Consider the following 20,326-nt stretch of genomic DNA (forward strand, 5'->3'; position numbering starts at 1 on the left):
ATAGTGCAGAAAAGGGATAATTTCACAATAAGGTCTTACTTAATTTTCTTCGTTCTGTTACCTACACAGACATGACTTAAGTACTGAGTCATCAGACAACCGGTCACCTTACCTGTTCCAAAATTACATCCACTTTTCACATCTTGGCCACAAATACTAAAATAACATAATGTAAGCTGATCAGTGGCAAAAATATGTATATAGTTTTTTTATAGAAAAAAACCAGGGCTGTCAAAATGAACACGTTTATGCATAGAAATAAATCTGTAGAATTGATTTTTGACATTTTTAAAACATTAATGCATAAACATTAATGTTATAGCCCATGCCATATTAAAAGTCTGAATTTTTAATATTCAGGTATTAAAAATCTGAATGTTTAATATGGCATGCGCTTTTATCTCAGCGAGAGAAGCTGATTTTAGACATATTCTCTTTATTTATGAAGATTCTGACAGTTTTCAAGCCTTTACATTTAGAAGATGAGCGCAGGATGGTCACATCTTATTTTCTGGTCCTCACCAGTAAACTGTAATGGGATTTATTAGTAGCCATATTGGTACTTTGTATTGGCAAGTACTCTAATACATTAATGTATGTAACTCTAGTACACTAATGTAAGTATTTGTGTCCAGTTTGAAAAAAATGTGGCCTAGAATTCCTTAGTAATTCTACAATAAAAGATTAAGGAAAACTACATTTTTTTCTTACTTTCCTTGTGCAGTACAGCCCCCGTCTCTCTGCTACCAGGGATGTTTTCATATTGATGTTCTCAACATGATGATATTGATGATTTCTGCTCTTGACTAAACAAGGTTCTACCTAAGGGGAAAGAAGAGCTTGGTGGGTGGCATAAAAACCCCTGCACTTCAAACAAAATACAAAGACTTAATGTGCATGGTTTGGTTCAGATGTTGTAAAATACTCAGGTAGGCTTAGAAAACATTGTCACAGACCTGAGTTTAATGTTCATTGGTCATGCAATGATATGCCACCAGAATTACGTTTTTGAACTAGATTGTGAATTTCCTGCACACTGAGTTTCTGGTTGTTGTTATAAGTGTAAAGACAATAAACCAGGAGCCTTTGTCACACTTACTGTGGTGCAGTCCCTTCCGACTCCGTCCTTCAATTTTCTGCTGCACCCTCAGGTTTGTTTATTTATTTTTTTTCAGCATTAGGACTACACAGTTAGGATAAGAATTAATGCACATAGTTAGGTCTTTGTGTTCAGAGATGCTTGGTTAGATGGTAGCTAAAATCCAGTAAGATATCAGTTTAGTTATATCAGATTTGCACACATGACCATTCTCACCGTCTACATGGGTGAAAATGTATGTACATATTTAATAGTAAGACTGAGCTTCAGCAGCAGAAAATTCTGCCTTTCTTTTTATGCATCAAATACATTTAATAGTCATATAGCATGCACAGTTATGCAAGTTAGGGTTACTGCCTTTGTTCAACATTTTTTGTAATACTATGTGGACACTTGCATGATTTAAAAGATTATTTGACCACCTCTGTAGTTTTGATGATTGGTTACTTAAGCAAAGCTCTGAATACTTCTTGTTCTACCCACCCACGCAGACATTTCACCCCTCAGAATGCCAGTACTTATATTGTCAGGGAAAGCCAAACAATCTGGCTTCCTGGAAGACACTAAAGTGCAAGAACAGTATTACTGCCAAAGGAAATAAAAAGAAAAGACAAAACAATTAAAACTTCCAACTCAAAAGTACAGTAAAGACAAAAATGGCTCATTAATTCAGTTCAGTTTCCTCCATCATGCCCAGTTCTGTGTACAGGTCATCCTAACTTTTAGAAGAGACCGCCTGTCATCGCAGCAAAAGTTCATTATCATGAGCACCAGATATTTGATGCATGTCCTCTTTGGTGAGGAACATGGTGAGTTCTGCTTGATGAATTGCTTTACCTCTTAAAATGGGATATCAGAGTGAAGCCTCTTCTCTCGCTCTCATTTGACAGAGCCTATAATTGGACGTGTCAGTTGCAATTTAACATGATCCACTTATTTACCAATCCATCGTGTGAATCATCAATCACCTGACCCCCACCCTTCCACCTCACATCCACCAGCTCATCTCCACAGCAGACGCTGCTCACGGTTTGTGTGTGTGTGTGAGATGGGCAGTGATGTGGGTGGCTGTGTGATGCTGTAGGTTTGTCTGGCTCTGACCCCCACGGTGTTAGTGGACATGGTGTGCTATTTGAGTAGGCAGTGATCACGGTTATTGGATGACATTTGGAGCGCTGCCGAAGCGAGCCGGTGTGAGTCTTGAATAAACACGGGGAAGGCTTCCTGCCCGCCGCTGACCTTTGCATGAGCAGGGAGGGTCAGGAGGCCTAATACTATGTTATTAAGAAGATATTATTTGTACCACCTGCAACTGACTCTTGTAGGTGGTCTCCATCAAACCTGCTTTTCTTTTCACTCTTGATAGAAGTAGTCACTGCATGCACGGTACGTGTCACTCCACAGGTGCGTCTTGAGTGGCCGACAGACCTCGCCATTAACCCACTGGACAACTCCCTCTACATCCTGGACAACAACATTGTCTTACAGGTAGAGTAAGCATCTAAATGCACACCAAACATGTTTTGTCAGCAAATGAACTACAAAGGCAAAGCGAAAACATATTTTTCACAAATTGCAAAGATGTTACTTGAGGTCCATTTGAAGTGAATGATGATGCTAATGTAAACAAAAGCAAAAGAAAGGCCTAAAAAAAACAAAAGTAGCATGCTGTTGCTGGTCTCTGCAGCATTTGTTAATTAGTAAATGTCACTCAACTTGTTCTCAGTAGTTAATGAATTGCCTGCCTAAGCTTGTATCTTCACAAAACACAATGAGTCGATGGATGAGGGCGGCTCATCTACAGACTTGTTGACGTGTGATTTACTGGATCAAGAAAAGCTTTTTCATTCTCAAAGCTCATCTCACTGTTTATGTTCTGCCTTTGTTTTGAAAAAGCAAAATATAAAATTGGTATTTTTCTTTAGGTGTCAGAAAGTCTTAAGGTGCGAATAGTGGCAGGACGTCCAATTCACTGTCAGGTCCCGGGTATTGACCACCATCTTGTGAACCGGGCAGCTGTGCGCGCCACCCTGGAAGCTGCGAAGGCCATCGCCGTGTCCCACCTTGGAGCACTGTTCATCGCTGAGACGGATGAGAGGAGAATCAACCGCATCCAACAGGTCACTATAAATATCACACATATTCTGACTGGGCTTTGGAAGGCAGATAGTGTTCCCCATCATTTATTATTTACATGTGCCAAACTCAAAAAAGATTCACTAATCCTGAGAAATCATTAAAGTGAAATATAAGTCGTTTTGATGTGGCAACTGTTATATTTTCCTGTTGCATTCCTTTTGTTAAAGTCAGGACAGGTATCCCAAAATGATCACAAAGACAGATATTTTGCATGAGTATCTTTTGCAGGAAGAAACCTCTCAGATGGAGATGATGCCAGCAATCCATCAGGCCTTATGACACTAATTTACCCTCTGCTGCCGGGTTGTTTGCATAACAGATGCTGTAATGCAAGGCAAACTTAAGAACTGGTCTGTTAAGCTTGGACTTACAAAACTCTGGCACAACTAAAAGACAAAAGTACAAAAAAAAATAATAGTCTTTTCATTTCTAAAATAATGTTTTCATCCAACGGCTAGCAGCAGGCTGCCACAGGACTGCAGCATTTTGGCACCAACACCTCAAAAATACTGCCTGCTGGACTCAATCAATAGTGCCTTTGTGGCCTCCAGCACCACGCTGGGTCCGTGTGGAGGCAGACAGGAACATAAAATGCCTCAGATGCCGTTTTGATGGAGCCCGGCCAGCCATGTCGGATAGGGCAATGAAAAGATCGCTTTTTTGACTGTATTTGTCAAGACCCGTATTTATCAAGCCTCTCGGTATCAGGAGGGGAAAGTCAAACTAGAGCAAAAATAATCCATTTGTCGACATTTAAAAAGGCGAAACACTCACTCAGCAGCAGGTACAAGTTTGAGATTGAGTGACACTTTTATCATACCAAACCTTGAAATAAAATTATCAGTGATGGCATTTCACCATAGATGTTTGCTGATGATGTGTACAGATCATCTCAGCAGTTTCAAAACTTTAAAAAACGGGTATGCATGATGCATGAGACAATAAATGAAATACAGAACACTGACACTTGTACGATGCACTGACGCACACAGGCACTGACAGTGGGTTTCATACTCAAATTAAATGCAACATTTCTTCACAAATGGATGACACCAGCTGCATCTTGCACTGTTTAGCAGCAAGTCTTATTTTGGGTTTAATAAGCCTTATTAAATGTGAGCGTGCCTTGGCTGCAGTGGGTATTTAGGCAGTGCTTTGGCTCCGTCTGTGATCTGTTCTCGTTGTCCAGGCACGTCTGTCCATCACATGGACCCAGGGCATCTGGCCAAAACATCAAGGACTGCACATGCATAATCAATATATGCTGAATTTTTATTTCAGTCTTTTAAAGAGGCAGTGAAGTTATTGAACATTCATAATATTGGAGCTAAGGGGGTGCATTAAACTCAAAATCATTACATCCCAAATTAGCTCCATTGTGGTTGTGTTCCTGGTAAATTAATGGCAGATTGCAACAACTTGTTTTCAGTAAATCAAGTGTATACTTGAGGATGGAGCTTTTACTGTTGCATGGAATTTTGTCATTATTATTTTAAACCAAGTTGCTGTTTTCTATACTGCAAGACTGGAAATGATTGTTTTTCCCTCTTACTGCCGTCCTGCTGGGACATAAACCTGAACAGTTTAACACCGTCATATGGACATTTTCCTAGGTCAAGTTGATTAAATTAAATTATTCCCAGGTCTAAAATATGAACTTTTATGATCCATGTTCAACTTTGTTAATGAATGTCTTTTAACAATAGTTCAGCATCTTGGGGAAATATGTTTGTTTGTTTTTTTTTGTTTAGTTTTGTTTTGGTTTTTTTTTGTTGTTGTTGTTGTTTTTTTGTTTTTTCTTGCTTTCAGTGCCACTTTTGTGTGTGAATTAATTATGAGGCTAAAGGTATGCAGCTGGTTAGCTTTCCACAACCACTGGAAATGAAGGGAAACGTGTCAGTTCTGTTCAAAGATCGGCACAGAAGTGCATTATGCAGACAAACAGAATGAGGGTTATCTCCTTTAATGCCTCAGATAAACTTTTTGTGAGGGATCATAAAATTTTTATGACAAAAATCTAAAACAAATCGTCTTTAAGCAATGTGTTCACATCTAGTCATACACATTAGAATAGTCTGTATAATTTGAAAATGAATTCAAAGAACACCTATCTGATGCCACAATGAAGATATGCAATTCCTTTTTTTCCTAATGTTAAAAAAGGCAGCAAATGCTTTGCTTAAGGCAGTTTTTTGTTTAAGCAACAGTGGATATTCAAGCAAATGACAGTCAGTCAGACTTTACATCCTGTAATCTTTTAAAGTGGTCTTGAACAATATTTATCCATGTTCTGTTCCCTGAAGGTATTTCTAAGTATTTCTATGGCCAGCTCCTTCCACACGTGTTTGATTGTCCACTAAACACTGTCTTATATTATGAGTTATTTAAGCATAAAATATGGGACCTAACTCCATTATTGTGTCAACACCCAACAGAAAACGTAGTAAAAAAACAATTTTAAACTATATCTTTCTTTGTTAGCGGCCTGTCGCAAAGATACACACCCTTTGTCCATTTCTTTAGTTGCATCCATAGAAAATGGCAAAAATAACATAGTTTAACAGACAAAATAATAGATAAATAATATTACATAATGACATAAAAACATGATAACATAAGAATAGGCATAATAATAATGTTTTTGCTCCAAGAAAATTATTTCCAAAGAACTATTAGCTAAAAGAAAAAAAAAAAAAAGGCACATCTCAGCATAGTGGACATAGTGTCCTTAAAAAAATCTGAGAAAAGTAGACAAGCCAAGAAGTAGAAAAGAAATGGGAGGACTAAAACAAAAAGTATATGCTCACATGAGATGAACAGTATCCTTAAGTGATATCCCTAAGAATTTCTAAAAAAATCAGCAAAGACCTGTCACAGGTCCTGAGAGATGCAGCTGGCTTTTTGTGGATCCATAACTGTTCACTGAAGCCTCATCAGAGATGGTTTCTATGGAAGGGTGGCTGTCTAGAAGTCTGGCTTAAGGAAGGGAAACAGGAAGAAAAGGCTGAGGTATGCTAAATGTCACAAGAACTGGACTGACAATCAGTGGAAATAGGTCTTATAGAATGATGAAACCTCCCCAGAGCACAAACCTCAACATTATTAAAGCAGTGTGGGATCTTCTTGAAATAAAATGGAACATAATAAAGCCTTTCAAATGCCATTTAAGAAGCCTGGAAAACTCTTCCTGACGATTACTTAAAGAAACTACATGAAAACTTGTCTAAGAAGGTTCAGGATGTTGTTGAAGACTAAAGCTGGTCATACTTTGTATTGACTTTTAAGTTAATTGGAACTCAACAACCTCTGTTTTTCTTATATACCATATTTTCATTTATCTTTGGTTATGTTTAGATATATCATCACTCTTAATTTCCATTTTCTTGGCAGTATAAAGATGTGCGGGATGGCTTAAAATTTTTACACAACACGTTGCATCGTGCTTTGTTGCAATTTTTTTTATCTAATTTTCATATAATGAATCTATTCCATCATTATCTTGGGAGATGCTCCCTTGCAAAGAATGATCTCCATCAGCATCTTGTCGTGTGTGTAAGTATCTTTTTTCTAACCCCACAGGTGTCAACCAATGGGGAGATATCAATCATCTCTGGAGCCCCAACAGACTGCGATTGTAAGATAGACCCCAACTGTGACTGCTTCTCTGGTGGGTCACCAAACACACACACACACACACTTCTTACATGAGTGCAGGATTAAGTAATGTGAGAGTATTAGATTATGTCTAATAAGATTATAGTACCACAAAAAAAAAAAAAAAAAACACTCATAAAGCATTTAGAAATGTCATCAGATCATATCTTTCTTGGCCAGCTTCAGGAGGATATGTAGAGGAAACACAAACTGGACCCTTTTAAAAGCCAACATGATTTGATATAGGCAGTGTGTCTCAATATCGAGTGAGTAAATCTTGTTGCTGTCCCTGCTGGCCAGTAATTTTATTCACAGTGCTTGAGAATGACTTTTCCTCTTTCTTCCAATGCTTTTCCTTCTCTACTTTGAGCCTGTTTAAATTATTCAAGTCACCTTGAAGCTTGATGGTTGCTTTGAGTTTCCTTGAAAAACACTAAAAATATATTATAATAAGATTTATGTAAATTATGACAATGTATAGAAAGAAAAGACCATCCGAAATGTCACAATGGAGAGTGTAATTTGACTCAGATTGTACCTGTATGTGTGCTGGATAAAGAAAGTGTGTGTTAATGGGATGGAGTTTTTGCATTCAAAAGGAAGCTTCCTCTTTCCAAAAACCTCAGTGGGAGCCAGCTCGGGAGAAAACCTTTCAAACCCATTCAAATTACAGCTGGTGGAAGAAAAAGCTCACTTTTACATTGCAAATGTTTTAACTGGTTGCTGTGTCACTGAAGGGCACCTGAAACATAATAAAGGGAGGAAGGAAAGGACCAAACAAATAAGCAGATGTTCCTTTGACAGTTAGGCCATACTTTCATTGTAAGTGTCAGAGGATGTGATTTTTATCATTTAATTCCGCTCATAAAAATCAGTCTCGTTTTTATTCAGAATGGATGGAAGTGTTTCTCCTGTGCCTCAAGCCAATGGGCTGTAACCATCCCTATTTCTTGGGTTGTACTTTGCATATTTTCAATCATGTCTTGCTGTTAACAGATGATTACTCTCTTCAGAGGTTTTTTTCCGTTTCCATCCCCTCACCGTAAACACTCACACAGAGTCTTTGAACGTGTGCACACGTGGGAGCACACACCAGCAAATACAAACGGACATGAACACACACACATTCACAAAGAAATGTGCACACACACGTAATGTGCATGCTGTCAAGAGATAAACTGCCACCCTGCTGCCTGGACAGACCCATCAGAGGCCCCGGGCCTACCGCTGACAGCATCTGAAGGCCCTCACCCGACTATTATCCTGCTGCGCCACCAAAGACATCTGGATCCATTCAGTCACCTACTACCACTGTCTGATAAGGCTGAGGTCACTATCAAGGTGGTCATCATATCCAGTCCTTTGGGGAGCTACGGTATCCCAACAAGTCCAACTCCTGAGCCAAACTGATAACCGCCTAAGCATCCCCATGGGGTCTTCATATTTTACAAACCTGTCTCTCAGTGAAATATGATTTTTTTTATTGCTCAGTGGGTTTAGATCTGAGGATGCTTTATTAATGCTATTTTGTTGATAAAGAGCTTAACCTCACAGAAATAATGAGCTCTTTTTGGTTTTAATCAGGAGATGGAGGCTACGCTCGTGACGCTCGTCTCAAAGCCCCCTCATCACTCGCAGTGGCCCCCAATGGCACTCTGTATATTGCTGATATGGGCAACATCCGGATCAGAGCTGTCAGCCTCAACCAACCTCAGCCAGGCCCAAGTGGACTGGTGGAGATCAGCTCCCCACTAGACCAGGAGCTCTATCTCTTCAGCCAGGTAAACAATGCTCAAGCCCTGACTTTAAACAATGCATGGTTGCAAAAACAGTGTCCAGAGATGTGAGCTGTGCATCTCAGTAAAGGTCAAAACAAATGTGCGTTATGTGGGTGTGTGAATGTGTGAATGTGTTTACTTGAAAACATGACCAGCGTGAAACAATATGTGAGTTATATTTAATCTTGTCGCATTTATTCAAAATTTCAGAGGCTTTGTTTAAAGCTAACTTAATTTGATCATTTGATATACTTTTACTATGTTTCAAGTTCAACCGTAGTTGAGCAGTAAATGAATTGGCAATGTTTATGTTTTAGTCACTGCTAATTTATCAATTAGTTCATTTGGGTTAAACAAAGTAAACCACTTCTTATTTAGAAATCACTATTTGTAGCAACTGACAAAGCTTGAAGTAACTTGCTAATGTGACTCATTTAGCATGGAGAATTTTCAATAGGAAATGCTAACAGAATTTGTAATCCATCAACTATTTGCAACCTCTGGAAATTATTTGGGTTTTACACAAAAGAAAGGAAAAAATTAACAGTAGTGAATAGGTACAGTGCTAGTATCTGAACACATGTTGAGACATCATGGTGGATCCATGGATGCTAACAAAGCTAGCACAAGTCAAAACACACAAGGTAATTGTTGAAGAATTTTTCTATCCACTGTCTATGACTGAAATTAGTTTGGTCAATTATCACACCTGTTGCCCAAGTATTAAATATGAACTAACACTGCTTTGGTGACATGACACTGGGGTTGAAAACATACAAATTTCAAATCAGGAGCAAAATCAAACAAAACTATATTATTTTTGATGATTCATTAGGACTGCTAACATTGTGCTAAGAAGTGTCAAAATATACTTGCAATTAAACGTTCTTTTATTAAATATAATGCTGTGAAGGAAGCTAAGCAATACATTACTCGTACCTATCTGACTAATTGTTTTTTGTAGCTGCTTCTAAAGTACAGATCTCCCCCTTATCCAGTCCATTTTGGTGTACCCCAAGGTTCTGTTTTGGGGCATCTGTTGTTTGTATTGTATTGCGCCCACTTGGGCAGATTCTGTGAACCTTAAAAGGCATCTCTTATCACTGCAATTCAGATGATATTCAGTTGGACACCTCATTTCACCCAAATGAAATGTCTAAACTCCACAGTTTAGTAAAGAGCCTAAACTCTGTTAAATGGCAGACAGTTTTCTTCAATTAAATCAAGACAAAACTTAAACATTTATCTTTGCACCAGAAAAGTGTATGTCTGGGATAAAGGAAACACTTGGACCTCTTGGTTCTTTGGCAAAATCATCTGTTAAGAACCATGGTATAGCCTACTAGCTTTACTTTGGATGCACATGTCAGGTCTCTGGTCCGTTCCTGTCTTTATCATCTTAGCAATATTGCCAAATTTAGCTACATTATGTCATGTCCTGGACTGGAAATGATTATTCATGCTTTTTTTAAATCACAATTGAATATTGCACTATAGACAGGTCTTAGTAAAAACTCCCTAGGATGATTGCAAGTTGTTCAAAGTGATGCTACCAGTTCTTCAGACAAAATCCTCCAAGCTTTCACATGTGACTCCATGCTTGATGCAACTGCACAGGCTTCCAGGTTTATCTCAGAGTGCAATTTAAGATTTTTTTTATGAATTGGAGAGCTCTTCATGGACAGGTACCAGATTAAATCAGAGGGCTTCTGCACCCACATCTACATGGCAGGTCCCCTGAGGTCCTGTGACCAGGGCCTGCTGATGGTGCCCTATACTAAGCTGAAAACAAAAGGTAACAGAGCTTTCTGTTCAGTGGCCCCCAGACTGAGATTAGTAGACTCTGTGGTCATTTTTAAAAACCAGTTAAAAACATTCATTTTCTGTACCGCTTAGTCCAATTAAGGTTTGCAGGAAAGCTGGAGCCTATCCCAGAAATTAGCAGGCGAGAGGCAGTTAAAAACATATCTTTTTAAATCTGCTTTTCATTCATTTCTGTTGAATTTATGCATTGTTGGTTTTTCTGGAGCACTTTGTGATTTTATAGCTTGGAAGGTGCTATATAAAGTTTTACTTACTCGCACTATGATTAGTGTTAATTAACTCAATTGGGTGATTCTATGATCGGTATTTAGCATAATAAGTTGATTTTGTACCAACAGTATATAACTGGTATTGATTTTGTTAGACAGTCTATTTCTTTTTTGTTTTATTGCTTTTGTAAATTTTCTGTACACTAATGGTTATAAGCTTCCAACTCTTACCTTTGTATTTGGAGTTTAACTCATTTGACAAATCTGCAGAACCACATAAATAAATTAAGTTAAAGGTAAATTAGTGTATATAAGTTATATAAAGGTGTTATGTAATAAAATGTTTTATTTTGTCATACAGTAAGAACAAGAATTTTTGACAGCACAGAAATTAATGATCAAATTCTATCAGCTGCAGTATGGTACCTTAATCCAATAATTCATCAAACATCTTGAAATGTAATAAAATAACTCAGAAATTCACATTTCTCTCCTGTTATTGTTTATCTAATAATATCCTGCATTAATAAAGGATAAAAATTTTCTTTTATATATATTTCTTCATCACTAAACTTTTTAAGCTAATATTAGTTAATAAATATATAGTATATGATGCTACAAGGGCCTCCTGTTTATATTATAACTCTATGATAACTTTGAGTTAAAAATTGACTACAGACAAATTCTGACCAAAGACTTCCTATTTTATTCTGTGACAGAATGGCTCCCACATGTACACCAAACACCTGATCACCGGTCACTACCTGTACAACTTCTCTTACGGCACGGACGGCCAGCTGTCTGGGATGACATGCCGCGACGGCCGCGGCCTCCAAGTGAGGAGAGACGCTCATGGAGTGCCTCTCTGGCTGGCACTACCTGGTGGACAGGTGTACTGGTTGTCCCTTAGCAACAGCGGAACGCTGAGGAAGGTGTCAGCCCAAGGCCATGACATTGCTCACATCACTTACCATGGCAACACAGGTCTCCTAGCAACCAAGAGTGATGAGAACAGCTGGACTATTGTTTATCAGTAAGTTTACAGTTCGGCTTTAAGCTTAATGTAGCGTTTTTACATTTGCTTCGCTCTTCTTTATGTTTGTCCTTCTCTTCACTTTTTCTTTATTTATTTATTTTTATTTGTTTTGTTTAACTTGTTTACATGTGTATTAGTGTGTAAGAGTTCCCATGACTGGTGTGAAATATGAGTGCCATCTGGTGGCAACTTCTTCATCACTTACATTATAGAAAGCTGGAGTGGTGTGTGTGTGTGTGTGTGTGTGTGTGTGTGTGTGTGTGTGTGTGTGTGTGTGTGTGTGTGTGTGTGTGTGTGTGTGTGTGTGTGTGTTGTGGGGAGGAGGTATTTTCTTCTTTTTAGTCTTTGCTTAAGTGACTGCTTGGCAGAAGGACGTCTCTGCAACACTTTGATCACATACAGGTTTAGTTTTGTACATAAACTACACACACTGAGACACATCTGTGTGAATTACTCACCGCTGCCAACTCAGTCTTTGTCTCAAACTCCACAGCTGGATAATTACACATATAAATCATAGTTGACACTTACTCTGTACCAGTGAAAAGATGGGAAACAGAGGGCTAGTGTGGGAGTGTGTGTTTTTGTGAATTTGTGTATTGCTGTGTTTGTTTGAGAGTGATGCTTATCTGTGTGTGTTTGTGCTCTCACACTGTGGACTGTTTTTCTGTTTATGCCATAAGGTATAACGGTGAGGGTCGGGTGACCAACATCACCTTACCCACAGGAGAGGTAAGGGGTTTCCATGGCAACCTGGAGCGCTGGTCTCGAGTGGAGGTTGAAGCATCCAACCATGAGAACTTTGTCACCAGCACCAACTTGTCTGCCAGTGACACCATCTTCACATTCAAACAAGGTGAAGCACCATGTTGAACGGTGCATGCATGTTTTTTTTCTGCTCCTCGTACGTCGTTTGGAATATTTGTGAAAAGATGAAATATGGAGTTAAGCTACAACCAAAAATGGGAATATAAATGAATTACCCTTTTGTATTTACTAGTTGACATATAGGAAAGATTGCACCTTCACCACCATGCAACTACGCTTCTGTCTGGGTCACCACAAATGTAGCACAAGGCTATTTATGACTCATGTGGGGGGGTGCGTTACACCATTAACAAGTAAACACAGGAGGAAAAAACTGCTGTTCCGTCCTTTATTTCTTTTCCTATCGATGACAAAAAAGAGGGACAGGTCTGACCGCCCTGTTAAATGTCTAAACGATTGTTGAGAAGGGTGGAGTTTTGAAGACGGGAAGGAGGGCAGAGATGAGGAAAGGAGAAAATGAGAGTGGAGTGGAAAAGCCACTCACTGGAGCCTTTTTTTTTTTTTTTTTCTCATGTCATCCCTTTAATTGCTTTCGAACAGTTGTCACAATGACAGCACTGCAGGGAGGGAAAAGCTACTCCCGTGCACACAGATGCACGAGCGTGCGCGACTGAAGCTGCCAGAGGAAAAGTTGAAATGACCCATCCATGTTAAGAAAGGCCTCTCACTTCCACCACCTAAATTCACGGAGTCTTGGGCTGCCTCTCGGGCAACAATAACTGTATGGGCAAAAAGTGGATTTATAGTGGTGGAGGGATTAGAGGAAAGTATCTACTTTATTAGCTGTGTTAAATTTTTTGATTAAAATATATCTTTATGATTATTTTTCCTTTTTTATTAATTGTCTTTTAGGATCAGTTTAGAAATTAGGCAGAGTGATGCTGAAATGTGTGTATTCTCAGTGAAATATTACTCAGAGCCGCATCGAAATGAAAGAGCAGTTTCTGAGAAACCTTTGCAAAGTGTGAAAAGCTGTTATGGCCAAGCACTCCTCCCCACCAACACCCCCTCCCACTTCTGCTCTCATTGTCTCTCTCTTGCTTTTTGTCTCTCCTTATCTTTATCTGTCTATCTGTCCTTTTTCCTTCTTTCCTGTCTTTTTTTAGATAGATGATGTTTTTTCTGAATCTGTGGTAGCTGCTACAGTGAAGTCCTCACACTCACCGCAGTGATTTAAGCAATTAATTAAAATGAAACAGGCACACAAAGAGCCAGACTTTCATGTCATCTGCTAACGTAATCTAAGGTTTTTTGTTTTTTTTCTTAAGGCCGCTTATTTAGAGACAGTGACTGGTGTTTTCTTCACACTTTTTTTTACGTGTTGCTGCATGTTTGTCTCCTGGTATGCATGTGTGGTTTTGTGTGACCCACCCATTGTACATAATTAACCCCCACAGACCACGCTCAGAGTACATACAGAGTCAGCGCTGACGGCTCTTTCCTTGTGACGTTGGCGAGTGGGATGGAGTTGTCGCTCAGCACCGAGCCCTTACTCCCAGGAGGCAGCGGGGGAGGAGTCAGCCCCATCGCCAGCCGCTGTAACATCAGCCTGCCCGGAGACCACACCCCCAGTCTGATTGAGTGGAGACAGAGGAAGGAGCAGAGCAAGACCAACTACAGCACTTATGAACGCAGGCTCAGGGTAACGAGAACAGCTGTGATGGGCAGTTTGCATTAACCACAAAATGTGCAGCCAACATCTCAACAGTTCCTTAACATCAGTAGCTATGAACAGATCAAACAATCAGCTCAACTGCAATCTGGCCGTTATTTGGTGATGCAAGCAATGCTCACCGCTCACCACAGTGATAAAACTTCTTCAGGTTTGTGTTGCACAGCTTGTTGGATGCATTGAGTAGTGATGGTGTCACTGGGAGCAAGGCAACAGGTGAAATGAGTCAGTCACTGTTGCCTGTACTTTCCAAAAGTCACACCCCAGCAGCAACATCTCCTCTCTTTTTCCTTGGAACCGAAAATGCAACACACAGGCAGAATATTTCACAACAAAGACGCATCTTATCTCATGTGTACTAATTAATTTGCAGTCCTCAGGACTAGCTTTTTTCTCATTCATGAGGCAATTTATTATTATTATGCAGGCCGAGTTTGTGCTAAATGTCACAATTAATTTATCTAAGCTAATGAAATCTTTGCTTGTCGTAGACATGCCACTTCATTTATATTTGCATGTCTGCTGCTTCAGTTTATGCTGATTATAAAGCTGTAAAATTAAAAAGTTGTATTTTGTTTTCCTGCCTGAACTGACTATTTGTTTCTTTTTCTTTTTTTTTCCTTCTTTATTTCCAGGCACACAACAGAAACCTGCTGTCCATAGACTTTGATCAGAACACCAGAGTAGGGAAGATCTACGATGACCACAGGAAGTTCACCCTCCACATCCAGTATGACCTGCAGGGTCGACCAATCGTGTGGTCTCCCAGCAGCAAATACACAGAAGTGAACATCAGCTACTCCAGCGGGGGCTTGTTGTCCTCCATCCACCGAGGAGAATGGTCTGAGCGGTTGGAGTATGAAAGCGACAGAGTGGTGTCCAGAGCCTGGGTCAATGGCAAGATCTGGAGCTACACATACGCAGACAGAGTGAGGAAATACACCTTCGTGTTGTCTCATGCTGAGATTTGTTTGATGCTTTCATTGTTCTTCATTTTTTTCCCTTTGCTTTAAGCAGAAATCTATTGTGCCTGCACTGCCTTTGTTTCCTGCTTTAAGGTTGCTTGGTTTATCTGAAACCAAAACTAAAGCTGAGGGGATGAAAAGCGGTTCTGACATGGGAATAAAAGTAACCAAACATCTTTTTTTTTTTTTACAGCATCAAACCGCCAAACTTGTTTTTAATGTTTTCCTCTTTTTGAAATGTTTTTCTTCCATTTTAACACATGGTGAAAATCAGCTGTAAAAGTCAATATGAGGTCTATAGGAATATTTCTTTTTCTCAACTGTCTGTACCAGCTTTTTAAATCTGCTTTTACAACATGTCTGTATGATGACAGCAGTACATAGCTTTGAAGGCAAGAAATCAAAATCCATCTTTGTGATGCATAACAAAACTCAGGCAAGTGTCAAGGCTCTGTGACTGGATGTTCACCGACTTGTGAAAAGAAAACAGCAGTTTCCTGAAAGTGGGTTTTACAGTAAATACTTACTGTGCTTTGAGAAGCATTTAGAAGTAATATACAGTCTGTCATTTTTAATTACGAGGGCTAACACACTGTGTGCGACAAAGCAGGGAGTCGCCAACAGGTATAAGCTCCTATCTTTAAAATGAACTGAAACATGCAGTGGCAAAATATGCCATATATAATAAAAACACATGCTTAGTATCAGCAATCTTATATTATAGAACCATCAAGAAATTGGTAAAATCTATTTGTTTTTTTTTTAATTAATCAATTAATTAATCTTTCTCTTTAGATAAAACGTGCAGATTTTGTAAATAGAAATGCCGAAACAATTAGCAGCAAATAAAATAGTTTCTCCTTGAAAAACAAAGAGCTCCAATTAAAGAGATTTCTTTTGCCTTTTCTGTCGCCACGAATGTTACCAATTAAATAGCTCGCTATGAATAACAAACTAAAACAAAATCCAAGGTTGTTTCTGTAGAGCAAAACAAACTTTTCATTAAACGACATTGGAATTACACTTTAAAAAACAGGAAATGAATAAAGAAAAACTCATGAAACCCATGAAACTGAGTCACAGGCCTGCTCATAAGTCCACGTCCATCTCTGTTATGTCCTTGCAGTCCATAATGCTGCTCCTGCACAGTCAGCGTCGCTACGTGTTTGAATACGACCAGACAGACCGCTTGGTTGCAGTGACGATGCCCAGCATGGTGAAGCACACCCTGCAGTCGCTGCTATCCATTGGCTACTACAGGAATATATACACTCCTCCTGACAGCCAAGCCTCGTTCACGCAGGACTTCACCCTGGATGGGCGGCTGATCAGGACTCGGTACTCTGGTACTGGACGCAGCATCATCTACAGGTAGATCACAGGACAATAACTGGCTTGTTGTGTCAGTAATAAGAGCCAAGGGCCAAATATTTGATCATCCCACTGTCAGACAACCATAATCTGATTTTGATGAAAGTTTAAGGAATTATTAAGACAGTACTCTGGTTTTTATCATTTTTAATCCTCGCTGGCCCAATGAGGATTTGTTATAAATGATCCCTTCTTCAAGATTTGAAAGGCCATAACTGCCAGAGCAGCTGTTCCGATTTTAGATGAAACATTGAAGAATGATGGAGCTTCTTCCTCACTGGCTCAAGGGATCTTGTATTATTCATGTGCTATAGCATGTTTACTTACACTGAAGATCAAATGCGTTCTGTACTGAACTTAAAAACTGTACTTATTTATCATTCAGCGTTTCATTTTTTCCTTTTTTTTATATAAAGGTATACGCCAGCAGCACGTCTCTCGGAAGTGGTTTATGACTCCACCCTGGTGACCTTCACTTACGATGAAGCCTCTGGCACTGTCAAGACTATTCATCTAACCCATAACGGCTTCATAAGCTCCATACGATACAGGCAGACAGGTATATATTCACGCATACTCGCAGCGAGCATGAGCTAAACAACCAGCAGCCCACAAGTATTAAATATTTAAGCTGTGCCATCTTAAAATGGATCATTTCAAAGGGCCTGTGTGATCATAAATCACCCGGTGAGCCCAACGCGCAGCATCTGCACGATAGAGAAGCCAGATTTCAGAGTCAAACTCAGTAGTCTGGTTTTGAGTCAGATATGATGCTATTTCATCTAAGACACAGTCCCAGTTATATGTGTGAATAGAGTGTTCGAGTGGAAGAGACTGTGGTCTACCACAGCTGTAAATACAAGACCACCCCCTGGGCTCTGTGCAACGCACTGTTTCCCCCTTCTCTGCAACCAGTGTTCATGATCAAAGAATGAGTGAATATAAGAATAAAAGCTAATAAGAGGTGGGCAGGGTGTTGATGTACCACACTTCTTTTCCATGCTGCCATGTGATGTTGTCTGCGTGAATTTTTTTGCATTGCTATAAGTTTGAATGAGACAGAAATTTTAGCAGCATCTCTCAAGTTTAACCCCAAGTAACAAAACAATAGTTTGTATTCTTGACACAGACTATTAGCTAGAAAGACATAGCACTTTACAAACAGCAGAACCATTAGGTTATGGCGTGGCCATCAATAGGATACTTTAGCTGTCGCAGCAGATATAAACCGCCATTGTTAATACAGCTCAGCAATTCCCTTAAGTTATAGGGTCTGTCCAGGGTCGTTGGGAGTGCTCTCATCTCTGCTGCTGGTTCACTTCCCATGGCTTTGTGATTGGCGAGCCGTGATCAGGTGTCACTAATCTGCGAGCCACAGCAGTGTGTGTGTGTTTATCACTTTGCCCTCACTGTGAATAGACTCTCACCTTCTTTTAACTGATCTTATTTCAGCAGAACAAACGGAGCCTCAGAGAGGGAAGAGATAGTGGTAATTGTCCCTTGAGAGGAGACAATGAAAAGCAAGGCACCAAAAAAAAAAAAAAAAAAAAGGTGATATAGAGAGGAAGGTGAGGGTGAAAAGGAACCAGAAAAATAAAAAGGAGAGAGAGAAATATGACAGTTCGGAGAAGTGACAGCTAGAGAAGCGAGACGAACAGACTGTGAGTTCCCCAGGGCTCTGAAAAAGCCTCCACCTCACTCTCAATGCTTCTGCCATCTTCCCATTAGCGCAGGCTTAGAATCAACATTGCACAGAAAATAAAAATAGGAGATGTAATGCTGATCCAGCTATCTAGCAGCTCCACAGCTAGACACTTAGTCATTTTAACTGCAATCAGAGTCATCTCAGATAGCAGCTTAATGGTGTTTCATTAGCAGGCCCTTCTTTTCCCCCCAAATAGAGGATGAGCCACACTAGCTAGCAGCTGATGGTGTTAACGCTGATGTTCTGACATTAAGGAGCACATTGGCCCATCATGGATATTGTCTTTAGATTTCATTATCTCTCCATATTAAAGGTCACCACTGGAAATGCCATAGTGATGTTAGGATAGTTAAGATTGAATGAATTGAACTGCGTGTGTCTGTGTTAATGATGTTAAATTAGTCTTTGATTTAAATTAATTAGGCAGGCATGTAGGGGTAGTCTGATTGCGGTCGATTTAAAAAAAAAAGCTCTGTGTGCAAATCCTGATGTATGTTTTTCTGAAGCAATATATCTGAGTTTGTCATTGAAATCCTCTTCTTTGCATAGGCCCCCTGACAAGTCGTCAAATCTTCCGCTTCAGCGAAGAAGGTCTGGTCAACGCCAGGTTTGACTACAGCTATAACAACTTCAGAGTCACCAGCATGCAGGCGGTTATCAACGAGACCCCGCTGCCCATTGATCTGTACCGCTATGTTGATGTATCCGGACGAGTCGAACAGTTTGGCAAGTTCAGTGTCATCTTCTATGACCTCAACCAGGTGGGAAGCTATTTACTTAAATGTAACATACATGAATGATCATACCCCTTTCTAGCTTTAATGTGATCTTAAAGCACTAATCAACATTCTCATTAACAATGGACTAATTGACTGTGTAATGTGAAAGCAGTCCCTCATGTCAAACAACATAAAGATAATTAAAACCTGCCTTTGCAGTTCCCTTCAGTTCAGTGGGGGGTTGCACTGTAGCACCTTTCAGCTCATTGTTTTGGTTTTATGGCCCACAGCTTAACTGTTCTAGGCTCACTGGTTTAATTATCTTTGTTTCCATCTGCAGGTAGGTGGCAGCATATTATAAATACAATTAAATTTGGTATGATTTTTTTTATTAAGAACCAGATTTTTCAGTGGCTGAAAGAAAAGGAAGTAATAGGAATTAGATAAATCTGACTAAAACCTTCTATCAAGTTTTGCCATTAACTTACCTTTCAATTGGATTACCATCTTAAATAATCAGATCTCATTCTGAATGTGTCCTTTTTGTTTGTGGGTGTCTCAGGTGATCACCACCCATCTGATGAAGCACACCAAGGTATTCAACTCCTATGGTCAGGTGGTAGAGGTCCAATATGAGATCCTTAAATCTATCGCCTACTGGATGACCATTCAGTACGACTCAGCAGGACGCACCACCACCTGTGACATCAGGGTTGGAGTGGACAGCAACGTGACTCGTTATACTTATGAGTACGATGCAGACAGCCAGCTGCAAAGCGCCTCAGTCAATGAGCGGCCTCAGTGGCGCTACAGTTATGACCTTAATGGGAATATAAATCTGCTCAGCCACGGGACAAGTGCCAGGTAAGTGAGTGCCTACTGCTTATAAATCATTACCAATTCAGAACAAATGCATTGCATATTTAATACACTGTTTCAGCCATTCCAGCAACATGGTTTCTAGAACTGGCAATGATCACTTAAAAGACTGATATCATGATTTAAATGAACAGATTAAGCATTTAGATTAAAAAGCAATCAACTGATTGCACCAGATAGCCTTGATTCTCAGACTTAGATGGAGAAGTTTAACCTTTCAGACATACGTTGTCAGCGTGAAAACACATTTAATTTTAAATACATGTATTTTGACACTTTATTAATTTTTAGAAATATTCAAAACCACAATTGTCCATGAAGGCTTAAAAACACAACACCCAGGCTTACACCTCCACCCCCAGATGCTGCCTGTTCTAGTGCTGTGTTTGCAGGGCTCAGATTGAGACTTGAAGAATAACGCTGTAAATTACTGAAGTTTCCCCATTTA

At 39.6% G+C, this 20,326-nt stretch overlaps 1 protein-coding gene across 1 annotated transcript in view; it reads left to right on the forward strand.

Moving 5' to 3' along the window:
• tenm1 (teneurin transmembrane protein 1) overlaps positions 1–20,326 on the forward strand; it is a 218,828-nt gene that overhangs the window by 190,391 nt on the left and 8,111 nt on the right. Inside the window, exons 24-35 of the mRNA XM_041990455.1 lie at positions 2,504–2,587; positions 3,025–3,219; positions 6,818–6,905; positions 8,477–8,673; positions 11,423–11,736; positions 12,423–12,595; positions 13,965–14,209; positions 14,875–15,168; positions 16,331–16,575; positions 16,992–17,134; positions 18,830–19,041; positions 19,562–19,863. Coding sequence (XP_041846389.1) covers positions 2,504–2,587; positions 3,025–3,219; positions 6,818–6,905; positions 8,477–8,673; positions 11,423–11,736; positions 12,423–12,595; positions 13,965–14,209; positions 14,875–15,168; positions 16,331–16,575; positions 16,992–17,134; positions 18,830–19,041; positions 19,562–19,863 — 2,492 coding nt within the window. The remainder of the gene's footprint in view (positions 1–2,503; positions 2,588–3,024; positions 3,220–6,817; positions 6,906–8,476; positions 8,674–11,422; positions 11,737–12,422; positions 12,596–13,964; positions 14,210–14,874; positions 15,169–16,330; positions 16,576–16,991; positions 17,135–18,829; positions 19,042–19,561; positions 19,864–20,326) is intronic.

Source organism: Melanotaenia boesemani, chromosome 7 (genome assembly GCF_017639745.1).
Source record: "Melanotaenia boesemani isolate fMelBoe1 chromosome 7, fMelBoe1.pri, whole genome shotgun sequence".
Taxonomy (NCBI): domain Eukaryota; kingdom Metazoa; phylum Chordata; class Actinopteri; order Atheriniformes; family Melanotaeniidae; genus Melanotaenia; species Melanotaenia boesemani.